The sequence below is a fragment of the Vicugna pacos genome, chromosome 19, assembly GCF_048564905.1.
Source record: "Vicugna pacos chromosome 19, VicPac4, whole genome shotgun sequence".
In the NCBI taxonomy this organism is placed as follows: domain Eukaryota; kingdom Metazoa; phylum Chordata; class Mammalia; order Artiodactyla; family Camelidae; genus Vicugna; species Vicugna pacos.
Window position 1 is genome coordinate 8,136,840 of NC_133005.1, and position 17,941 is coordinate 8,154,780.

Below are 17,941 nucleotides of genomic sequence, written 5' to 3' on the forward strand. Positions count from 1 at the left end.
ATAGGTCTTGAACGCTGGGGTCATCTCTCTGAAAACCTCTTTGATTTTGACTTGGTAATTCTTCATTAATTTGTCAGTTCTTTGAAATTTTCATTTTCTTTTTTTTTAAACCCCTTTGAAGCTCTTAAAAAGGTTGTTCAAATATTTCATTCACCTTGATGTCCTCAGTAAAAGGGTTGGTGTGATACCTAGCTTCCCATTAATGGAAGCGGAAGTTCTCCAATAGTCTATATCTTTATTTAAAAATTTTTTGAGGATTAAAATGATCAGTGCTACATTTTAAATTTATGTATGCTTTTGCTTAAAATGGCTCATTTTTTAAAAAATGGGGCCAAAAACCTCTTCTCCCCTATATTGGATCTAACTCTGGAAATTTGGTAGCTTGATTGCAATTTCTTAATCAGTTTTGGGTTGATACTCTCTCCCTGATATCTTCACATCTTCATTCCTATCTATTATAAGAATTCCCAACTGTGCACAGTTACGAATAAGACAAAATTATGTGCTGACAGCAAATGAAGAACCATAAATGTGAGACATAGATATCAATGTTTTAAACTAGCAGGAGTGAATATTCTCACTTTGATTTATAGCCTGACATTTTTCATAGCTATCCTTTTGGTTTTCCTTTTTCATATGTATTATTTTATAAATGTGAAATTAAATAAATCCTAAAATTCTTTTTTTAGTATTATCATAGGGACCATGAGATCTTAAGTTAACTTTCTTAAGATCCTGTGATTGGCCTGTCACTGTTCCTTTTAGACTACTGAAGGTTTTGCTTCATTTTCCTAAGTTTTTCATAAAGTACTACTCTTGAACTGTGTCACACATGGAATGAAAAATCATACTTAATCATTCTAGTTTCTTTGTTCAGAAATCTCATTGATAAAAATACATAATTTCTTAGGTATTTAATAGCCTTTTAAAAAGTATATAATTTGTGGCTGTAGTTATATTGGGCACAAAAGCCTTCACATTAAAGTCTTGATGGCTGTTGCTTATTACTTTCTTTGGCATCCAAACATCTGAGTGACTATATTATTTCTAGTGACTTCAGAACAGCCAAGTCTTCTTCAAATAGCCTTTATGTTTTTTCCCCCCATAGCTATGCTGATTTTCTTTTTGTTTATATACCTATATAGTCATTTAGCACTTTCCTGAAAATTCTGGATAGTTTTTCTTTACTAGCAGCTCTAAGATAAAGGAAAGAAGAGCATTCCACATATTCTTGTGAAGATTGGGTACAGATTTTTCAAATAGACTTGGACTGGTTTGGGAGAACTGAACTAGATTTTAAAATGACCTTATTGACATAAGAGTGACAAATATTGTGGGAAAATAACCATTAATCTGTTAGTATATTTTTGTTAAGATCTTAGGCTCTGCTGGTTTCAAATCCTGACTTCACATAGTGAAATTACATTGGTTAAGTTTGCTTAGCCCCTGTGCCTTTCTTTCCATAGCTGTAAAAAGAGGATCATAATAGTTCTGTTCATGGTTGGAAAAATTGAGATAATGTATATAAAGGCTTAGAAAGTGTTAACATACTACCTCATATCGTATATTTTTACTTTAAAACCTTAAGGATTAATAGCTTTTTGTTTGAAATATACTAATTAAGTTCTTAAAAGCATGCCTTTTTCTTCAGTATTTTGATTGATTGCAAGCTTACTTTAATTTATAATTTCGTACCTCTGGTAGATACATTAGTATATGTGAATGCCTTAGAGTTACTAGATGTTCCTCTTGTAGCTTATAAGAGATCATACATAACAGGGCTTCTTCCTGTTATAGTTTTTTTGTTTTGTTTTTTGTTTTGTTTTGTTTTGTTTTTAACTTAATATTAGGCTTTCACAAAATACTGTCCTTGAATTGGGAAAAAACAGACTTACATGAGTTAACCCACATTTTAGAGCTTCAGAAAGTAAAATTTTAGTACTGGAAAAAATCAATTTAAAGTAGGCCATCGGAGACTTACCACTAAAATTTCAACCTGGAAGGAGCTTGCTTCTAATTATGTTTTCAGAAGTAAGCTTTTAATAGAAAGAAGTACATTGCCATTTTGTTAATGTGTTCCTGATGTTTTATCCGTTGAATTACGGGATACATGACAGAATTCCATCCAACATTATTATTGTGGCACAAAGCACAAACAGGAAAAAAATGAATTTCAGCTGTTTGAGTGAAAATGTAAAAGTGTGATAGGATGGAAAGAATGTCGTGGACTATTTTTTATTCATTTAGAGAAAAAGCTATAAAAACATTTACTTAACCAATTTTTTTCATGTCACCTTTTTGAAGATATAAGGACCACCTTAGCATTGATGTTTCATGACTAAATGCTTAATAATGTCAGGCATTTTAGAGGGTCTTCTGTATGCTGCTTCTAAATTTTCCTTTAGTGGGGACATTTAGTCAATTCAGTAAGTCTGCATGTTTTGCATTAAACCTAGGTTCTTATTTATGTTTTTGACTTGGAGAATTGCAGTGGAAATATAAAGCAAACAAACTTTTCACATACTAGTTTTCTTTAGTATTTGTTGCCCATGAATTTTATGCTACTCCTTTGTATTATAATTATTTTTATAAAATTAATAAATGGAAATGTGAATATTTTCCATATAGGGAAATTAATAGCACTAACTTCTAATTTATTCATTTTTATTCTGAAGTGTTAGTGAGATCCTGATAGTAAGCATGCTTGCTTACTGTCCAATGGGAAGGATTCATTATTTTTTGTTTTGAATTACAAGTGACTTCCTTTATCTTTGTCATCAGCGGGAACAGCTAAATCCATGTATCAGATGCATTCCAACACTATCCAGGCTCATTTTACTGACCATACATTTTAAAGCCACAGTATTGGATGGTAGGGGACATAAAGAGGAATAAAATGCCATCCCTGCTGTCTTGCTTGTAGGGAGAAGTCCAGGGATGTTACATGACAACAGGATTATTTTAAAATATGAATTTTAATAAAAACAGATTCCCAAGTATACTACTGTGAGAGTGTCAACTTTGCAACTGATTTTTATTTTAAACAAGATCTAAGTCTTTCACTTAATTCATTTAGTATTAAGAAATTTAAGTCTGATTTTGACATTTTGTTGTTGTTGTATATCTGACGTCTTTTAGAAGGGTGCTGCAGTGACTGAGATTAAACACTGAAATTAGATGTGAATTATTTCCCTGTGTTAAATGAAATTGATTTTTTTGTTAGGTGATGATGAAGTCAGTGTAGAGGAAGATGGGAAAACAAAAAGAAGTCAGAAGGATGATGAAGAACAAATTGCTAAATATAGGCAGCTCTTGCAAGTTATTCAAGAAAAAGAAAAGAAAGGCAAAGAAAATGATATGGAAATGGAAATTAAGTGGGTTCCAGGTAAGAATTAGATTCTAATTAAATGTTTACTTGTTTTCCTTCATTTTGAGATGTTGCATGCATTTTAGCTGCAAGAGAAAACAAGATCAACTCTTTGGAAATATAAACTTAAAATTAAACTGCATTTTCCAGGAATGTTTTGGTGAGAAAGTTAACATGATGTTTGCATACATCATTTAATTCACTTTGGGACTAATGTTTTATACTCTTGCCAGCTTATTCTTGGTCTCTTTAATTTACTAACTGCAAATTACCCATTTATGAAAGTAGGCCTTTCCTAGGTTTGATTCGATTATTCTCAAGGTACAGAAATTTGAATCCAGGTACTATGTATTCTAAAGTCATTAAACTTTTTTTCAAAATATGTAATTCATAAGTGGACTCTTCTCCAGTAACCCCTAACTAGACTTTAAATTAGTGAAGTTTCACTAATACAAAATATGTAATACATAGTTTTCCATCTCAACTTGGCAATTTTTGAGTATTTTTGAATAGTCAAAGAAGTTTAGCATCATAAGTGATTTTTAAAACTGCCTTGAAGGTTTCAGGCACTTTTTTTAAGAGTGGTGCAATATTAGTACAATACTAATTAAAACCATGTCAAAGCTAAACAAAGATAAAAAATGAGATACATGAGGATTGTTTTCTCACATATGCATTTTTTTGTTAACAATCCTGGGCAAATCAACATGTGTCTTTGCAAATAATACTGCTTTTGCAGATTTCTGCTTTTCACCTATATGTATATCTTTTAAAGCTAGATATTGTGAGGGGAGGAAAAACATTTATTTATTTGTTTGTTTTTTTAATGATGGTACTGGGGATAGAGCCCAGGACCTCATGCATGCTAGGCATGTGCTCTACCACTGAGCCCTCCCTCCCCTTCCCCGAGGTATAATTTTTGACAGGGATTTAATTCTTTTCGTCTCAGTTCCTCTGGAGATGAAAAAATACTACTTATAACACCATTGCTTAAAAATTAAGTGTTCTATGTTCAGTTACTCTATTTCTTACAACTAGTATGTTTTTGCCCTGAGAGTAAAACATCTGTTTTCATAGGTTGTGTTCACTTGGGGAAAAAAAAAAAAATACTAGCATATTTTGATATTTGAGGATTGATTGTTTTCATAAATTTATTAGGATTGACACGTCTCCTCCATATTTCTGTAGGAATGTAGTGCTATGTTAATAGCTCATTTATTTTAAATGTTTGGCTTTTTCAGAAAGTGGTGGTAAGAAAAACTGAAGTTCAGTAGTGTTATCATGTCAACAGTGGTTGGGAGAACTCAATGTAGCCTGGAGAGGAAAAGTCTAAAAAGTGACTTAACATTTATTTTCAAATACTTGCGGGATAAATATGTAAATGAAGACTTAATCTCACTTATTACCTCAGAAGTCAGTGCTTTTGCCAGTGGATAAAGGTTGAAGGAAAGTTGTAGGGGGAGGGTGTAGCTTAGTGGTAGAGAGCCATACATGCTTAGCATGCTCGAGGTCCTGGACTCAGTCCCCAGTACCTCTATTCAGTCAGTCAATCAGTAATACCCACCCCCAAATAATCAACAAAATAAAATAGTTGGACCAAAAAATTTTTTTTAAGTTGAAGTAAAGTAGGTTTCAATGTAATATGAAGAGGAATTCTCTGTATCTTTAGAATTGTTCAGCAAAAGAATCCAGAGGCTGCTTTAAGGGGTTGAGTGTCCTTTGTCAGTAAGTCACAGTCAGGCAGTACAACCATACTGCTCAGAAATGTGTGTAAAGTTTTTCACTTGAGGTCCTTGAATTTATGATCCCAGGAAATGTTGAATTATATCTTTTAAGTCCAACATGGTGTAATTGTAGCTTAATTATAATCTTAGAATGAGCTTATTGAATGAGGATATTTTGAATGAACATGTTTTAAATTGAAGTATTCAGTTAACTATTTGAGAAAGAAGATTTAAAATAAACTTGATTGAAAAGTTTTATAGCAGATATTTTAGAGTTATATTGTGGGCCAGATTTAACCTTTGTCTTTATTAATATAGTTACGTAGTACAGCTACGTACAAAAAGGGGTGCATAGGAAACTTTAAGCAGTACAGTTTTCCTAGAATAAGCCTCACTTAGACATGGTACATTATCCTTTTTTTATATATATCCCTAAATTCGATTTAGTAATGTTTTGTTTAGGATTTTGCACCTGTGTTAATGGGGAATATTTGTCTTTCGTTTTTGTTTCTTGTAGTGTCCTTAGCTTTTGGTATCAGAGTAACGCTGACCTCATTGTAATGAATTAGGAACTGTTCCCTCTTAAATTTAGCAGTACATTTTTATCTTGACTCTGCTATTTGTGGATGTGATATTAATGTCATATAAAATATTTTTAAAAAGAAAAATGAAAAATGATCATCTGTAATTCCATTACCCTTATTCAGCCACTGAGTGATTAGGTAGATTGTGGTTTAATTTATCATTTCTCTTTTGTTGAATATTTAATCATATTTCTAATTTTTCACTATGATAGACCTGTGGCATTGGAAAGAAATTTGATCTAAGGCTGTTACCAAACCCAAACCCACAAATACCAGTACTTTCTTAGATCTCTTCACTTTCATCACCAGCCAAGTAATAGGCTTGCTATTTTAGGGCCTTGTACTTATAAAAACAATTTTTTAACAGAGATTCCCCCTCCCGCTCCCCTGCCATTTAAAAAATATCTCTGTGCATGTGAGACCTTGTAGAGACCACAAGGAGAAGCCAGTGCTGGCAGTCAGTCTCACTCCCCTGTTAATATGACTTCCTCACTCACACAGCAGCTTTACTTATGCTGTGGATCAACCTGTGGTTCTCTCACAAGCTGTTAAAACTACCAATGTCCAAGCCTCAAATTTTAAATCTCAGATGCCAAACATCTAGGATGTTATAAATAATGTATAGCTTTTTCCATATTTTGAACTATTTTCATAGGATAGCTTCCCAGAAATGGAATTACTAGGAAAGGACACGAACACTTTTTGTGTTTTAAGATTATTGCCAAATTGCTTTCCAAAAGGATTGTACCAGTTTTTAATGCCTTCAGCAATGATGAAAGTGCCAATTTCATGGAATTATCATCAACAATGGATGTATAATTTTTACTTTAGGTTAAATGAAGGAAAATTGATATTATGCATTTTTTAAAAGTCTTTAACCATAGTATTTTTTAAGGCTTCCAGCGGGGTATTGTTAACCTGTGAGTCTTTGGTATAGACATGCACTTGAGTGCTTGTGTACCTTTTCTATGCGTGTGTGTGTGTGTGTATGTGTATTAATGTAAAGGCTCTTTGACGTACTAGATGTGTTAAATGAGATAATAAACTTATCTTTCAGGACTTCAGTTTACTTATTTGGAAAGTGGGACTAATAATACCTTTCTTGCTTAATTTAACATATTATAAAAGTACTTTGTAAGCTACAGAATACTGTTCACGTCATACATGTATTTTGTTAGATACAAGTTTTAAGAAATGTATGTTCCCAGTAACAGCTACCCTGAACCAAAGGGCTTTTGTGATGTTATACTTCAGTATACCACAGAGGGTCAGTATGAGATTGTACTATATCACCCATCAGCTTTTCTGTGGCTTGAATTTATGAAATATTAAACTCTTCAGAAAAATAAATACTCTTAATCACTAACACTGGCTGGACTATGGCTTGGTTTGGTTTTTAAAAGGAATTTTAGTTTAGACTATTTAAACTTCCTATCTTTTTACATTGGATTATACAGTATTGTAACATTAGAAGTTTAATTCCTTAAGGGTGAATATTAAGGGAGGTGGATAGCAGGTACATGGGTATAACAACTAGAATGAACACTCTTTCTATTGCTATTTTAGTTCTTCATGGACATGTGATAATACAACCTTATTAATTAAAATTATAGATAAGTGAAAATGCTAAATTATAAGATTTTTAAGGAAAGTTGTAATTCATTTTTATGACGTGTATGGAGTAATATTTCCCATCTCAGTGTGTCGCTAAAGAAGTATCCTGCCTGGCTCTCTTTGATGAGTAGACAAGGTGATTCATAATTAGCATATTGAGCCTTCATCAAGGAATGTGCCTCAATTGGGGAACTTGTAGTATACATTTAAATGAGGCATACTGAGTTTTATCTCATAATATATAAGGTATAAATAACCTTCCCTATATTAATAGTTCCATTAATCTATGTGATAGTAATTTTTGTTGTAGATATTGCAAGCTGTGTATTTTAATCTTTGAAATTTCATCCAGAATATGAGCAGATAATGGCGTGTTTTTGTCTGTAATCTTAAAAAAGATTAGATATGTTCTTTTTTTGTTTTTTTTTTTTTTAGTTACTGCCTGATTAATAGACACAGGTGAAAAGGATATCTGGTCTTTTTTCTACTCAACATCCTTCAGTACCTCAGCTTTCCTTTACTTATTTACTGAGCATACGCCAGGAACTGTTCTACACACTATGTGTGCAAAACATACAAATTTTCGACCTCATGAATCTTATATTCTGGTTAAAGGGAAACAGATAAGTCATTAGTAAGAAAAATATTTTAGCAGAGACTAAAGGAAGTAGAGGTCAGGGGTGAGCCATGCAGACAAGAGTGGAAGCAGAAGAAATAGCGCATGTGTGGCCTTGAACCTGTGGCTTATCTAGTGTGTTTGGGGAGCAGCGTGGACAGCAGTGTGACCACAGTGAGTGAGTGGAGGAGAGACTAATGGATGAGGTGAGAGGAGTAGCGGGGCCAGACCATGAGGTCCTGCAGGCCATTTTAAGGGCTTAACTGGCTTCTCTGAGTGAGATGAGAAGCCATTGGAATGTTTGAGCTGAGGAGCATTAATATCTGACTCAATTTCTTTCCAGTTTTTTTGAGATACAATTGACATGTTACTGGATAAGTTTAAGGTATACGGCATAATAGTCTGACTTGCATATACTGTAAAATGATTACTGCAGTAAGTTTGGTAACATCTGTCATCTCATAGATGCAATAATAAAAAGATCTGATTTATTTTTAACAGGATCACTATGGCTGTTCTGCTTGAGGGCAGATTAACATGGGAGGAAAGGACAGAATTGGGAAGATCAGTCAAGAGGCTATCATAATAATCCTGAGATAATAAAGATTATGGGTGGAAGAGGTCTGCAAGGGAACTTCAGAAATTTTCTTCATCACACGTTAAATTTAAGATGCCTGCTATATATTGAAATAGACATGCCAAGGAGATAGTCAGATACATAGTTTAAGGTTTAGGGAAGAGATCAAGGCTGGAGATATAAACTTGGGAATCTTAGTTGTAGAACTTTATAAGTGAAGAACACCAAGGGAGTGATTATAGGTAGAGAAGAAAAGAAGTTCAAAACCTGATCTCTGGAGCGCTGCAGTAATTGGAGGTTGTGGAGGGTGAGCAGGGATCATCCAAAGGCAGCTGATAAGGTGTCAGAAATATAGGAGGAAATTCAGAGTTGTAGGGTATCCAGGCAGCCAGGTGAAGAATGCATTTCAGTTAGAAGATGGCTCAGTAAAATACAGGCTAAGAAAGACCTAGGGATCTAGCTGTGCAGAGATCATTGAAGAGTTCTGGTGGACAGGGTGGATGAAATTAGTGGGCTTCAAATCAGAGACCTTAAGGACAGACGACTCCTTTTTTCTGAATAGTTGATTGTTAAGAAGTTGCAGGCATCATCATGTTTCATCCTTAAAAATACTTCAACATGTAACTTCAAAAAACAAAGGTGCTCTTTACATGAGCAAGATACTGTTACCACACTAAGGAAATTTAACATCGTTAAAATAATAGTCAAATTTCTCACTCATTCCAGTAATACTCTTTACAGTTTTTTTTTTTTCCCCTGGTCCAGGATCAGTCATTTTTAAAATATCTACAATAACTGGCTTATAGAATACCCACAATCCGGGTTTATCTGATTGTTTCCTCACAATTAGTTCAGGCAGAAAAATTTTGGCAAGGTTTTTCCATAAATGATGTTCTTCTGTACTTCCCATTGCCTCACATCTGGAGGCACATAATATCAGTTTGGCCCTTTTTAGTGTGTGTGCTGTTAACTTTGCTCACTCAGTTCAGGTGGTATCTAATGGATTTTTCCATTGTAAAGGCCCATTTTTTTTCCTTTGTGAAGGGTATGTACTTTGTAGGATGTGTGACTATCCTGTTTTCCAATATTTTACTTGGTGACATTAACATTCATTTATCCTTGCTTGGATCAGTTATATCGTTGGTTGCAAAGTATTGATTTTCTATTTCTATCATTTTTTCTGCATTTATTAGTTACCATTCTAATAGAGCTCCCCCTCCCCCTTTTAACTTATAGTGTACTCATGGGTTAACAAGCCCTGAGGATTTTCTTTTAGTGGATCACAGAGGAATGGGAAGGAAACTGGAGGAGGAAGTGAGATCAAGAGAGCATTCATCTTTAATATGGAGGAAAAACAGCATACTGTATACTCCAGGAAAAAATGATGCAGAGACTACATTCTCAAGTACAAAGGGAGTTGGAATATGTTTGCACGAGTAGAGGAATTGCCCTTTGGTAGATGTGCCTGGACATATCATCCATTGTAGGAGAGAAGAAGGCAAAGAATATAGTCCCAGAGGGCAATGGGTAGAAATGATGGTGGCAACTTGTGGAGTCCTTCTGGTTGCTTGTATTTTCTTAATGAAATGGGAAGTAAGTCTCCAGCTGAGAGTAGGGAGGAGGAAGGAGGTAGAGGTTTGAAGAAAGAGGTGTGAAGTAGTTGTCTAAGAGTGGAGAAGAGGGGAGTTCAATAGTATTGTTGCAGTATTAGGGGTGCACGTGAAGTTGATTGTCAAGTAAGATGAGTCAACATGGTTATGTTTTTCTTTACTCACATTTAATGTTGTAGCACAAGCATAGAGTAAGGAGAGTTGGATTAAATCAGACTAGAAGTTTTGTCAGTCAAGTGTGACCAAGCAAGAGGGGAGTGATTGTAACGGTGGACCATTGTCTCTGTGTTGGGTTAGGAGGGAAGTAAGGGTATGTTGAGGGTGAGGGATGGGGAAAAGATGAGAGGATTGGTGGACTGTAGGTCCCTCTGAGACAAAAGAATTGTTACCCTTGGGGAACTAGAAAGAATGAAATGGAAAGAGTGGCACTAGTGTTTGAAGAGTAGGATACTTGAAATTAAGATTATGCTGGGATTGCAATTTTGATAATGACAATTTTAGTTATGATCGTGGGAGGAATTTCTGAGGATTTTCTGGTGGAGTATAGAATAATAGAAGAGGTCAGTGAACTGTGAAGCCCGGGGTGTTGGAAGGATCATCTATGTGGCCATTGGAATCTCCAAGAATTATGACAGGGCTAATATTTGGCAGTGAGCCAAAGCTTAGCTCGTTAAGAAATGAGGGGGTGTGACTGTAGTCATTAGGTGTCTGCAGTGGGAGAGGGGGTTATAGGTGGTATAGTCTGATACATGATATTCAAAGTTAGGGGCCTTGGGAGGAGGGCCATCCAGTGGACTGGAGTTGGCAGTGAGTAGCAAGATGGACAGGCTGTGGGAGAGAAAAATTCACCACATGAAAAGGAGACAAGGGAAGCAGTGTCCTCAGAGAAGAACCAGGTTTCAGTGAGACTCAAATTAGCAAGTGAATGGATAAAGAGGATTTTGTGAGTAACTATTAATGACTGATTATGACTGACTATTGTGTAGAAAGGCTTCATTACTGTGGAAGGATGGGAAATGGTAATGTTTTCAGCATGTTTTTAGGACAAGGGGTGTTTTGGACTTTGTAGACTTCTTGTGATGACAGAATTAAATAGATACAGGACATGGTGAGGTTAAAACTGTTGTCTTAAAGCTGTCCTAGTGGTGGGACTGGGAATGCCTGGGAAGATGTTGTGAGGAACACCCAGAGCTGCAGGATTCTTGCTCTTTGGAGGAGACTTGGCAGCCATAGGAGAAGGAAGCACTCTTGCCGCCTCGCCCCGCGAGAGGAGTCTTTCTTGACTCCCAGACTTTGACGCAGGAGGTGAGGGTGCAGCTCTTCCTTCCTCGACTTGCTGTTTCTCGACTATTTACAATTTTGATTCTATTTGATTCCGGTGTCTGTTCTTCATCCTTTGTACTTCCTCTTCCCCCACCTTTATTCAGTCTCCATTTCTCTATTCGGTGACCCAATGGGAAGCTTAAACACAGAGACACTGATGACATGTATCTGTGGCCATTGTCTTATTCATTCTTTATTTAGAAATAAAATGTTTCTGATCAGTTGGGTGTTCATTTTGAGAGGCAGCCCAGTTGCAAACATTTTAATTTTCAAACATTTCAGAACCTGTGCACTATTTACTTTAGGCTATATCTCTATTGGCATTTATTGCCAGTATATCCATTATTTGAAATATAGTTTACAAAAATTTTTTCGGTCAGAACTTTTAAAATAACCAGATGTTTAAAATTTTGAGTTCATAGTGCAGAACATGAAATGGAACTGATCTTAAAATAAGCTAAAAAGAATTGCAGTTTGCTTCGTATTTTGGTGGTAGGGAGAAAACCAGTTTGCAGTGCACTGTCACAAGTTGTACACAGCTAGTAAGTGGCTCGGATTTTAAAACTTAGGTGTACACTCGTTCCTTAAATCATCCAGTTAACAGGTTGACTATAAGAGCCTTGTAAGGTAATAACTGAAACTTTTTACTGTGCAAAAAAAAAATTTTTTTTGACTCATTTTGGAATGTGTAATAAAAATGAGAAGCAGCTAGGGTTATCTAAAAATGTTGCCAATAAAATTCTTCACAATGTTGCCAGTACATTTCTCAGAATTTCCTGGATTATTTTAGAGGTAATTTTCTCTCTTAATAATATTAAGATTTAATTTTTAAAAACATTTTCTAAGAAGCCTTAGAAAAAGGTCTAAAGCAAAAACTGAAGATATTTTCTTAATAGTAGTAGTTTCAGAAAGTGCTAAAATTCCCATACTTTTTGAAGTTTTAGGTTAATTGCTCTGCTGTTTCAGAATTCCATTTAAATATGTTACATCAATAAGGGCCTCTGGTTGCAAGCATCTAGGGCGATTCCGTTGACATGGTCCTTCCCAGTCTGCATGTGCATCACGTCAGTTGCAACGTTTGCATCTGTAGCCACTATTTCCAGACAGTAGTACTTTTTCGACTTTGCCTTAGATTTATAGTCTGCCTGAAGTCGATTCAAGAACAGAGAGCGTGTTTCATGGATTGTTTTCCCACAGCCCACAGTTATGCTGATTTGTTTGAAGTTGTGAATTCTTTAGTCTTTAAAGCAGAGCTTTTGCCTGTTCTGTTTGAGGTCGTCCCACGTCATCTTTCTGTACACTTACTGCCTGGCTAACAAACTCATTTTTCTCACACATGTTCCATATGTTGTTTTGACAGAAGTTACTCAGACTACTTTCAGCAGTTTCATTATTGCTGTTCTTTTTTTCTAAAATTGGTAAGTCATATAACCTTACATTATTTTAACACATTATGGATTTTTTAAACCAATTTTTAAAATTATCTTAGACTATGCATAAACTTTACTATCTTAACCATCTTTAAGTGTACAGTTCAGTGATATTAAGACATTCGCACTGTTGTACAACCATCACCACCATCCATCTCCAGATGCTTTTTCATCTTTGCAAAACTAAATCTCTGTATCCACTAAGCAACTCTTCATTCCCACTTTCCAGCCCCTGGCAACCACTATTCTACTTTCTCTCTGATTTTGACTAAATACCTTGTATGAATGGAATCATACAGTATTTGCCTTTTTGTCACTGACTTATTTTAGTTAGCAAAATGTCCTCAGGGTTCATCCCAGTTGTAGCATAAGTCACAGTTTCCTTCCTTCTTAAGGCTGAATTACACACAAACACACTTCAGCAGGTACACATGGTTGATTATATTAGATCCCCATTTTGCATTATCCTTTTTTTTCATTTCTCATACTTATTTTTACATGTTTCTAAATAATCTTTATAATCATAATGTCTGCATCATGTTCCATTGTGTATCTGATTTATTAGTTATGAGTCACTTCCCTGTTGTGTTTTAGGCTCTTTCTAATGTTTTGCTATTGTGGGTAACATAAGAACCTTCTATTGGATTTTCCTAGAGATAAATTCCTAAGAGTAGAATATTTTCATGTCTCTTATCATATTTCTTGAAACAGTTCTATTAATTTATGGTCCTAGCTAGGGAACTTCTTATTTTTTATTTTATGAGATACCTCAGAAATGCTGGTAAAATACACAAAATCAAATTTAGTTTCTACAATAGGTTTCTTTTGAAGACACATAAAGTAGAGGGCATAAGTACTTTCTGTAGATCTTTGGTTTGATACGAAACTTAATCCCATTGTGGGGATCATATGCCATTTTCCTGTGCTCTGAAAGATTTGCCAGCCTTTCTCAGTGCCCTTTTGGTTAGACCATTGTAGACAATTGCTCACTGACTATAATGTAATGATAATTTTCAGCTTTAAAGTCCAGGGTAAAGCTGGTAAAAATATTTGTGGTTTGAACTGGTGGCTCAGCAGGCTGAATCTGCAGGTTTTATGTGGAAGGGACTCTGCACTGTTTTCAATACACATTGGCACTGTTTGCCTAAAGTAATCTGCCAGGGGAAGAGAGTGTATGTATGGATGCTTTCCTCTCTCGTGATAATCTTCATCGAGGGTGAGTGGGATAGTTGTTATCAAGTGAGCTGTCAGGAGATAAGCCGTAGTTCAGTCTACTCATCCAGTGACATGGGAATCTTATCTGTAAAGTTATTTGGCATAAACTTGAAAATGTGATCCTATGTGTGTCAAAAGATAAGCGCCAATCATTTGACCTGGGCAGGTTCGTGGTGTTTGGAATGATGTGGTAAATTGAAGCTTGTACTTTGAAGGCATATGCTTCTCTAAGAATTAGTTTGCGTGAGTTAGGGAAATCTGTCTACCTTGGACTTAAACAAGCTTTTCCTAAGCATTATCAGCTTAGATTGTCACAAAATACATTTCATTTTAGATTTCCATTGCTCCTTTTTTCTCTGGAAGCATAGAGAGATTTAAAAATATTTTTAAAGTAATTTATTTGGATGCATAATTTGGAGCCAGAAGCATAGACTTCTCAGGATGGGGGAACATGATGGTCTACAGCCAGGGTCACGTGTGTGACAGTGTCTGAGAAGCCTGTCTTCTGATTAATAAGTTGTTTGGAAGGCTTAAAAAAACAAAACAAAACAAAAAGCAAAGGCAGGCTTTTGTGTATTTGCTATTGAACAGTGCAGGCTTCTAGGTGTGCATGTTATTAGTTGGTATTCCAAGTTTGATATATTTTGGACCCAAATAATGCTTAACCTGTCATAGATTTCTTTAGTAGATTCTATCACCAGAGAATCCCTAAGAATAGAAACAGTGCTTGCCTGTAGGACAAGTCATGGATATATTGAAGTCCTGAATTTTGATGTTACTCTCATTCTGTTTTACTCTCATCCTATGTATATTTTTTACTGTTGCAGTGGAGGATATTGCCAATGAAATAAACTCTGAATTAATTGCAAATACTAAAAAAGTTGAAAGACCTCAAGTGATATTGTACTTAAGAGATTCCCACCCAGTGTACCACCCGTGGATTACGAGTTTGCCGGAATATTGATCCTGTTAGCCTTTAGGTCAGCCAGAGTCCACAGCTTCATTTCCATCTCTGGTTGCCTCTTCCATTTACTCCAGTGTGCTGTTCAAACATTATTTTTTGTATCTATCATAATAGAGAAAAGGTTGGGAAGGCACTGTTTTCCTAATAGTTATTGGGAAGTCTTTTTAGAAGTAGTCAGAGTTATAGTTTATTTATGTAAACTCACCCCAGTAAATGTGGAAGAAAATACTAGATTACAGCAAGAAAAATCTAGCTTGAAAGACTGTTAAATATTGAAATGCTTGGGAGTTGGAAGTGCTTTTCATTTCTTTCTATTTTTATTAAAGAAAGGGGTTTTTTTGTTTAATTGATTTAGAAATGCCATTTTGGTTGTACTACAGCCCCCAGATGCCTTCATGTTAATGGCATGTGTAGCCAGAACCTCTCCTGGGGAGGAAAACAATGAGACACCCCTGAGTTTCAAGCCACCAATTTACAGGTGGATTTTCTACATGCAGTGTATAGCTTGGGACTTTCTCATCATGGCGTTTTGGGAAAGCACTAATAGTTTACTGTGCTCATGGAAAGAGCATGGAGGACTTCATCAGAAAATCTGGGTTTAAGCACTGTCATTTTGGTAGAGACTGAATGACAGAAGGCAGTGAAAGCCAGTTTAGCACACAGTTGTCAAAGAAAGAGCATTCACTACTTTTTTTTATACTTTATTATGGGAAGAAGAACGTAGATACAAAAGGTAAACACAATGTTTATACACAGATTAAAGAAAAAGAATAAGCACCTGTGTACCCAGCTTAAGAAAGAGCATTACCAATGTGTGCAGGCACCTGTGAGACTCCTGTTACAACCTCTTCCTTCCTCTATCAGAAGGAACTGTGAAACTACATGTTAATCATTCTTCTTTTCTGTATAATAGTTTTACCACATATGCATGTATTCCTAAACAGTCAATATTTGGTTTTGTCAATTTTGAAGTTTATAAAATCATCCTCTGTGTATTCTTCTGTCAGTTGGTTTTGCTCTTAACATTCTATTTGAGACTTACCCATAATCCATGTGTGAAGACATGGTCTGTTAATTTTCACTGCTACGTAGGATTCCATTATAGGTATGTCACAATATATCTGTTCTATTGCCAGTTACTGTAGTTTTTTTGCTATAATAAACAATGTCTTTGTGAATATTCTTGGGCTCGTCATGTAAGTATGTATAGAATTTCTTGGATATGTGTAGGATTTTTTGGTTGTACAGTGTGCTTATAGTTACCTTAACTAGATCACGCCAAATTGTTTCTCAAGTGCTTGTACCATTTTACCTTCCCATAGCTGTGAGTTCCCATAGCTCTTTATCCTCATCATTGATATTGTCAGGTGTTTTTTTGCCAGTTGAGTATGTAAGTAATGATATCGTACTATGTTTTTAATTTGTGTGTTATTCTCAAATATTTACTGAGTCCCTGCTGTGCATGCCTGACTCTTCTTTTCTCTGGATAGCACTGAACAGAACACAAAGATCCAGGCCTTTGTGGGGTCCTACATTTAGTATGTGTGCCTTGGGGAGAGGTGATGAAGGGATTAGTAAACAAATAAATAGGTAAAAGAATCAGGTGGTGATTAAGGGCTGTGGAAACAAAAGGATAAAAGCTGGATGGAGAAATAGGAAGTTCAGGGGTGGGAGTGGATAGTAGTTTAAATAGGACAGTCAGGGAAGGTTTCATTGAGAAAATGACATTTGTACAAAGACCTAATGGGCAGAACATTGCACCCTTTGTGTTATCCTGGGAAAGAGAATCTCAGGCAGAGGAAACAGTAAATGCAGAAGCCCTAAGGGGAAGCGTTTCTGATTTGTCCAGGAATAATGAGGCAGAATGAGCCAGAGAGTGGACAGTAATAGAAGATGAGAGCAGAGAGGTGGCCAGATCACAAAGGGTTTTGTAGACCTCTGGATGGACTACAGCTTTTCCTTGAAATGAAATGGGAAACGGAAGGGATGTGACCTGACGTGTTTTTAAAGGATTGCTCAGGCATTTGCCTAATTACTAATGAAAAGAACATTTTTGTGTGTGTTTTCTTTTCTATGAAATGCCTGTTCATGTCTTTTGATCATTGTTAGTAGCGTTCTTTGTCCATGTTTTAGTGATTTGTAGGAATTCTTCGTATATTTTGGGCTGGTCTTTTATCAGTCATATATTTTGCACATATTTTTTCCTAGTTTGTGATTTTTCTTTTTACTCTTTTGAAGAAAAATGGTTTAGTCAAATTTATTAAACTTGTCTATTTATTATGTACCTCTGGTTCACATAATTATATTGATTACAGTCTTTGGATTAAGACAGTCATCATTGGTCCAGCATGACCCTCTTTTATGTATTTATTTTTAGTAAATAATAAGTGAACCCACTACATAGCTAGAATTGTGCAACAACTTAAATCTATCCATTTGATCTCCTCTGCTTCCCCATACCTAAGCATAGCCACATCCAGATTTCAGTATTCACTCCTTCGCTCTCCAAAGCTTGAAAGTGCTGCCTTGTACAATATCTTCAGGAGACACCAGGTTTCAGTTAGAGAAAGAAGATGAAGAAAATGTTCAGAGATACAACAGTTGAGTTTTTACTGTGAATTCCAGAGAGTTTAGTGGTAGAGAATTGAAAGGGAAGGAGACAGTGACAGAAGCGTAGATGTATAGTTAACTTCTGAGGATTAGAACTTGGGAGATTAGGGGGAGCCTGCTGACCAGGGGCTCTTTATGGCAACCAAAATGAATAACGGATGAAAGACACAGAAAGAGACTCTTCCTGGTGAGTTCAAGGCAGATTTTGGTGGTGAGGTTGTGGGTGTTGAGGATTAGGGAGGGAAGAGTGTCTCCTGCTGTCCTGGATGAGCCAAATTAGTCCTCTCTTAATCCTTTTCTGGGGAGG

The 17,941-nt window shown here is 35.7% G+C and overlaps 1 protein-coding gene across 2 annotated transcripts in view; it reads left to right on the forward strand.

The window, feature by feature from the left end:
• Positions 1-17,941, forward strand: part of ESF1 (ESF1 nucleolar pre-rRNA processing protein homolog) — a 53,433-nt gene that overhangs the window by 15,761 nt on the left and 19,731 nt on the right. For both annotated transcript variants that reach the window (XM_015240869.3, XM_006206191.3), the window contains exon 9: positions 3,224-3,385. In XM_015240869.3, coding sequence (XP_015096355.1) covers positions 3,224-3,385 — 162 coding nt within the window. The remainder of the gene's footprint in view (positions 1-3,223; positions 3,386-17,941) is intronic.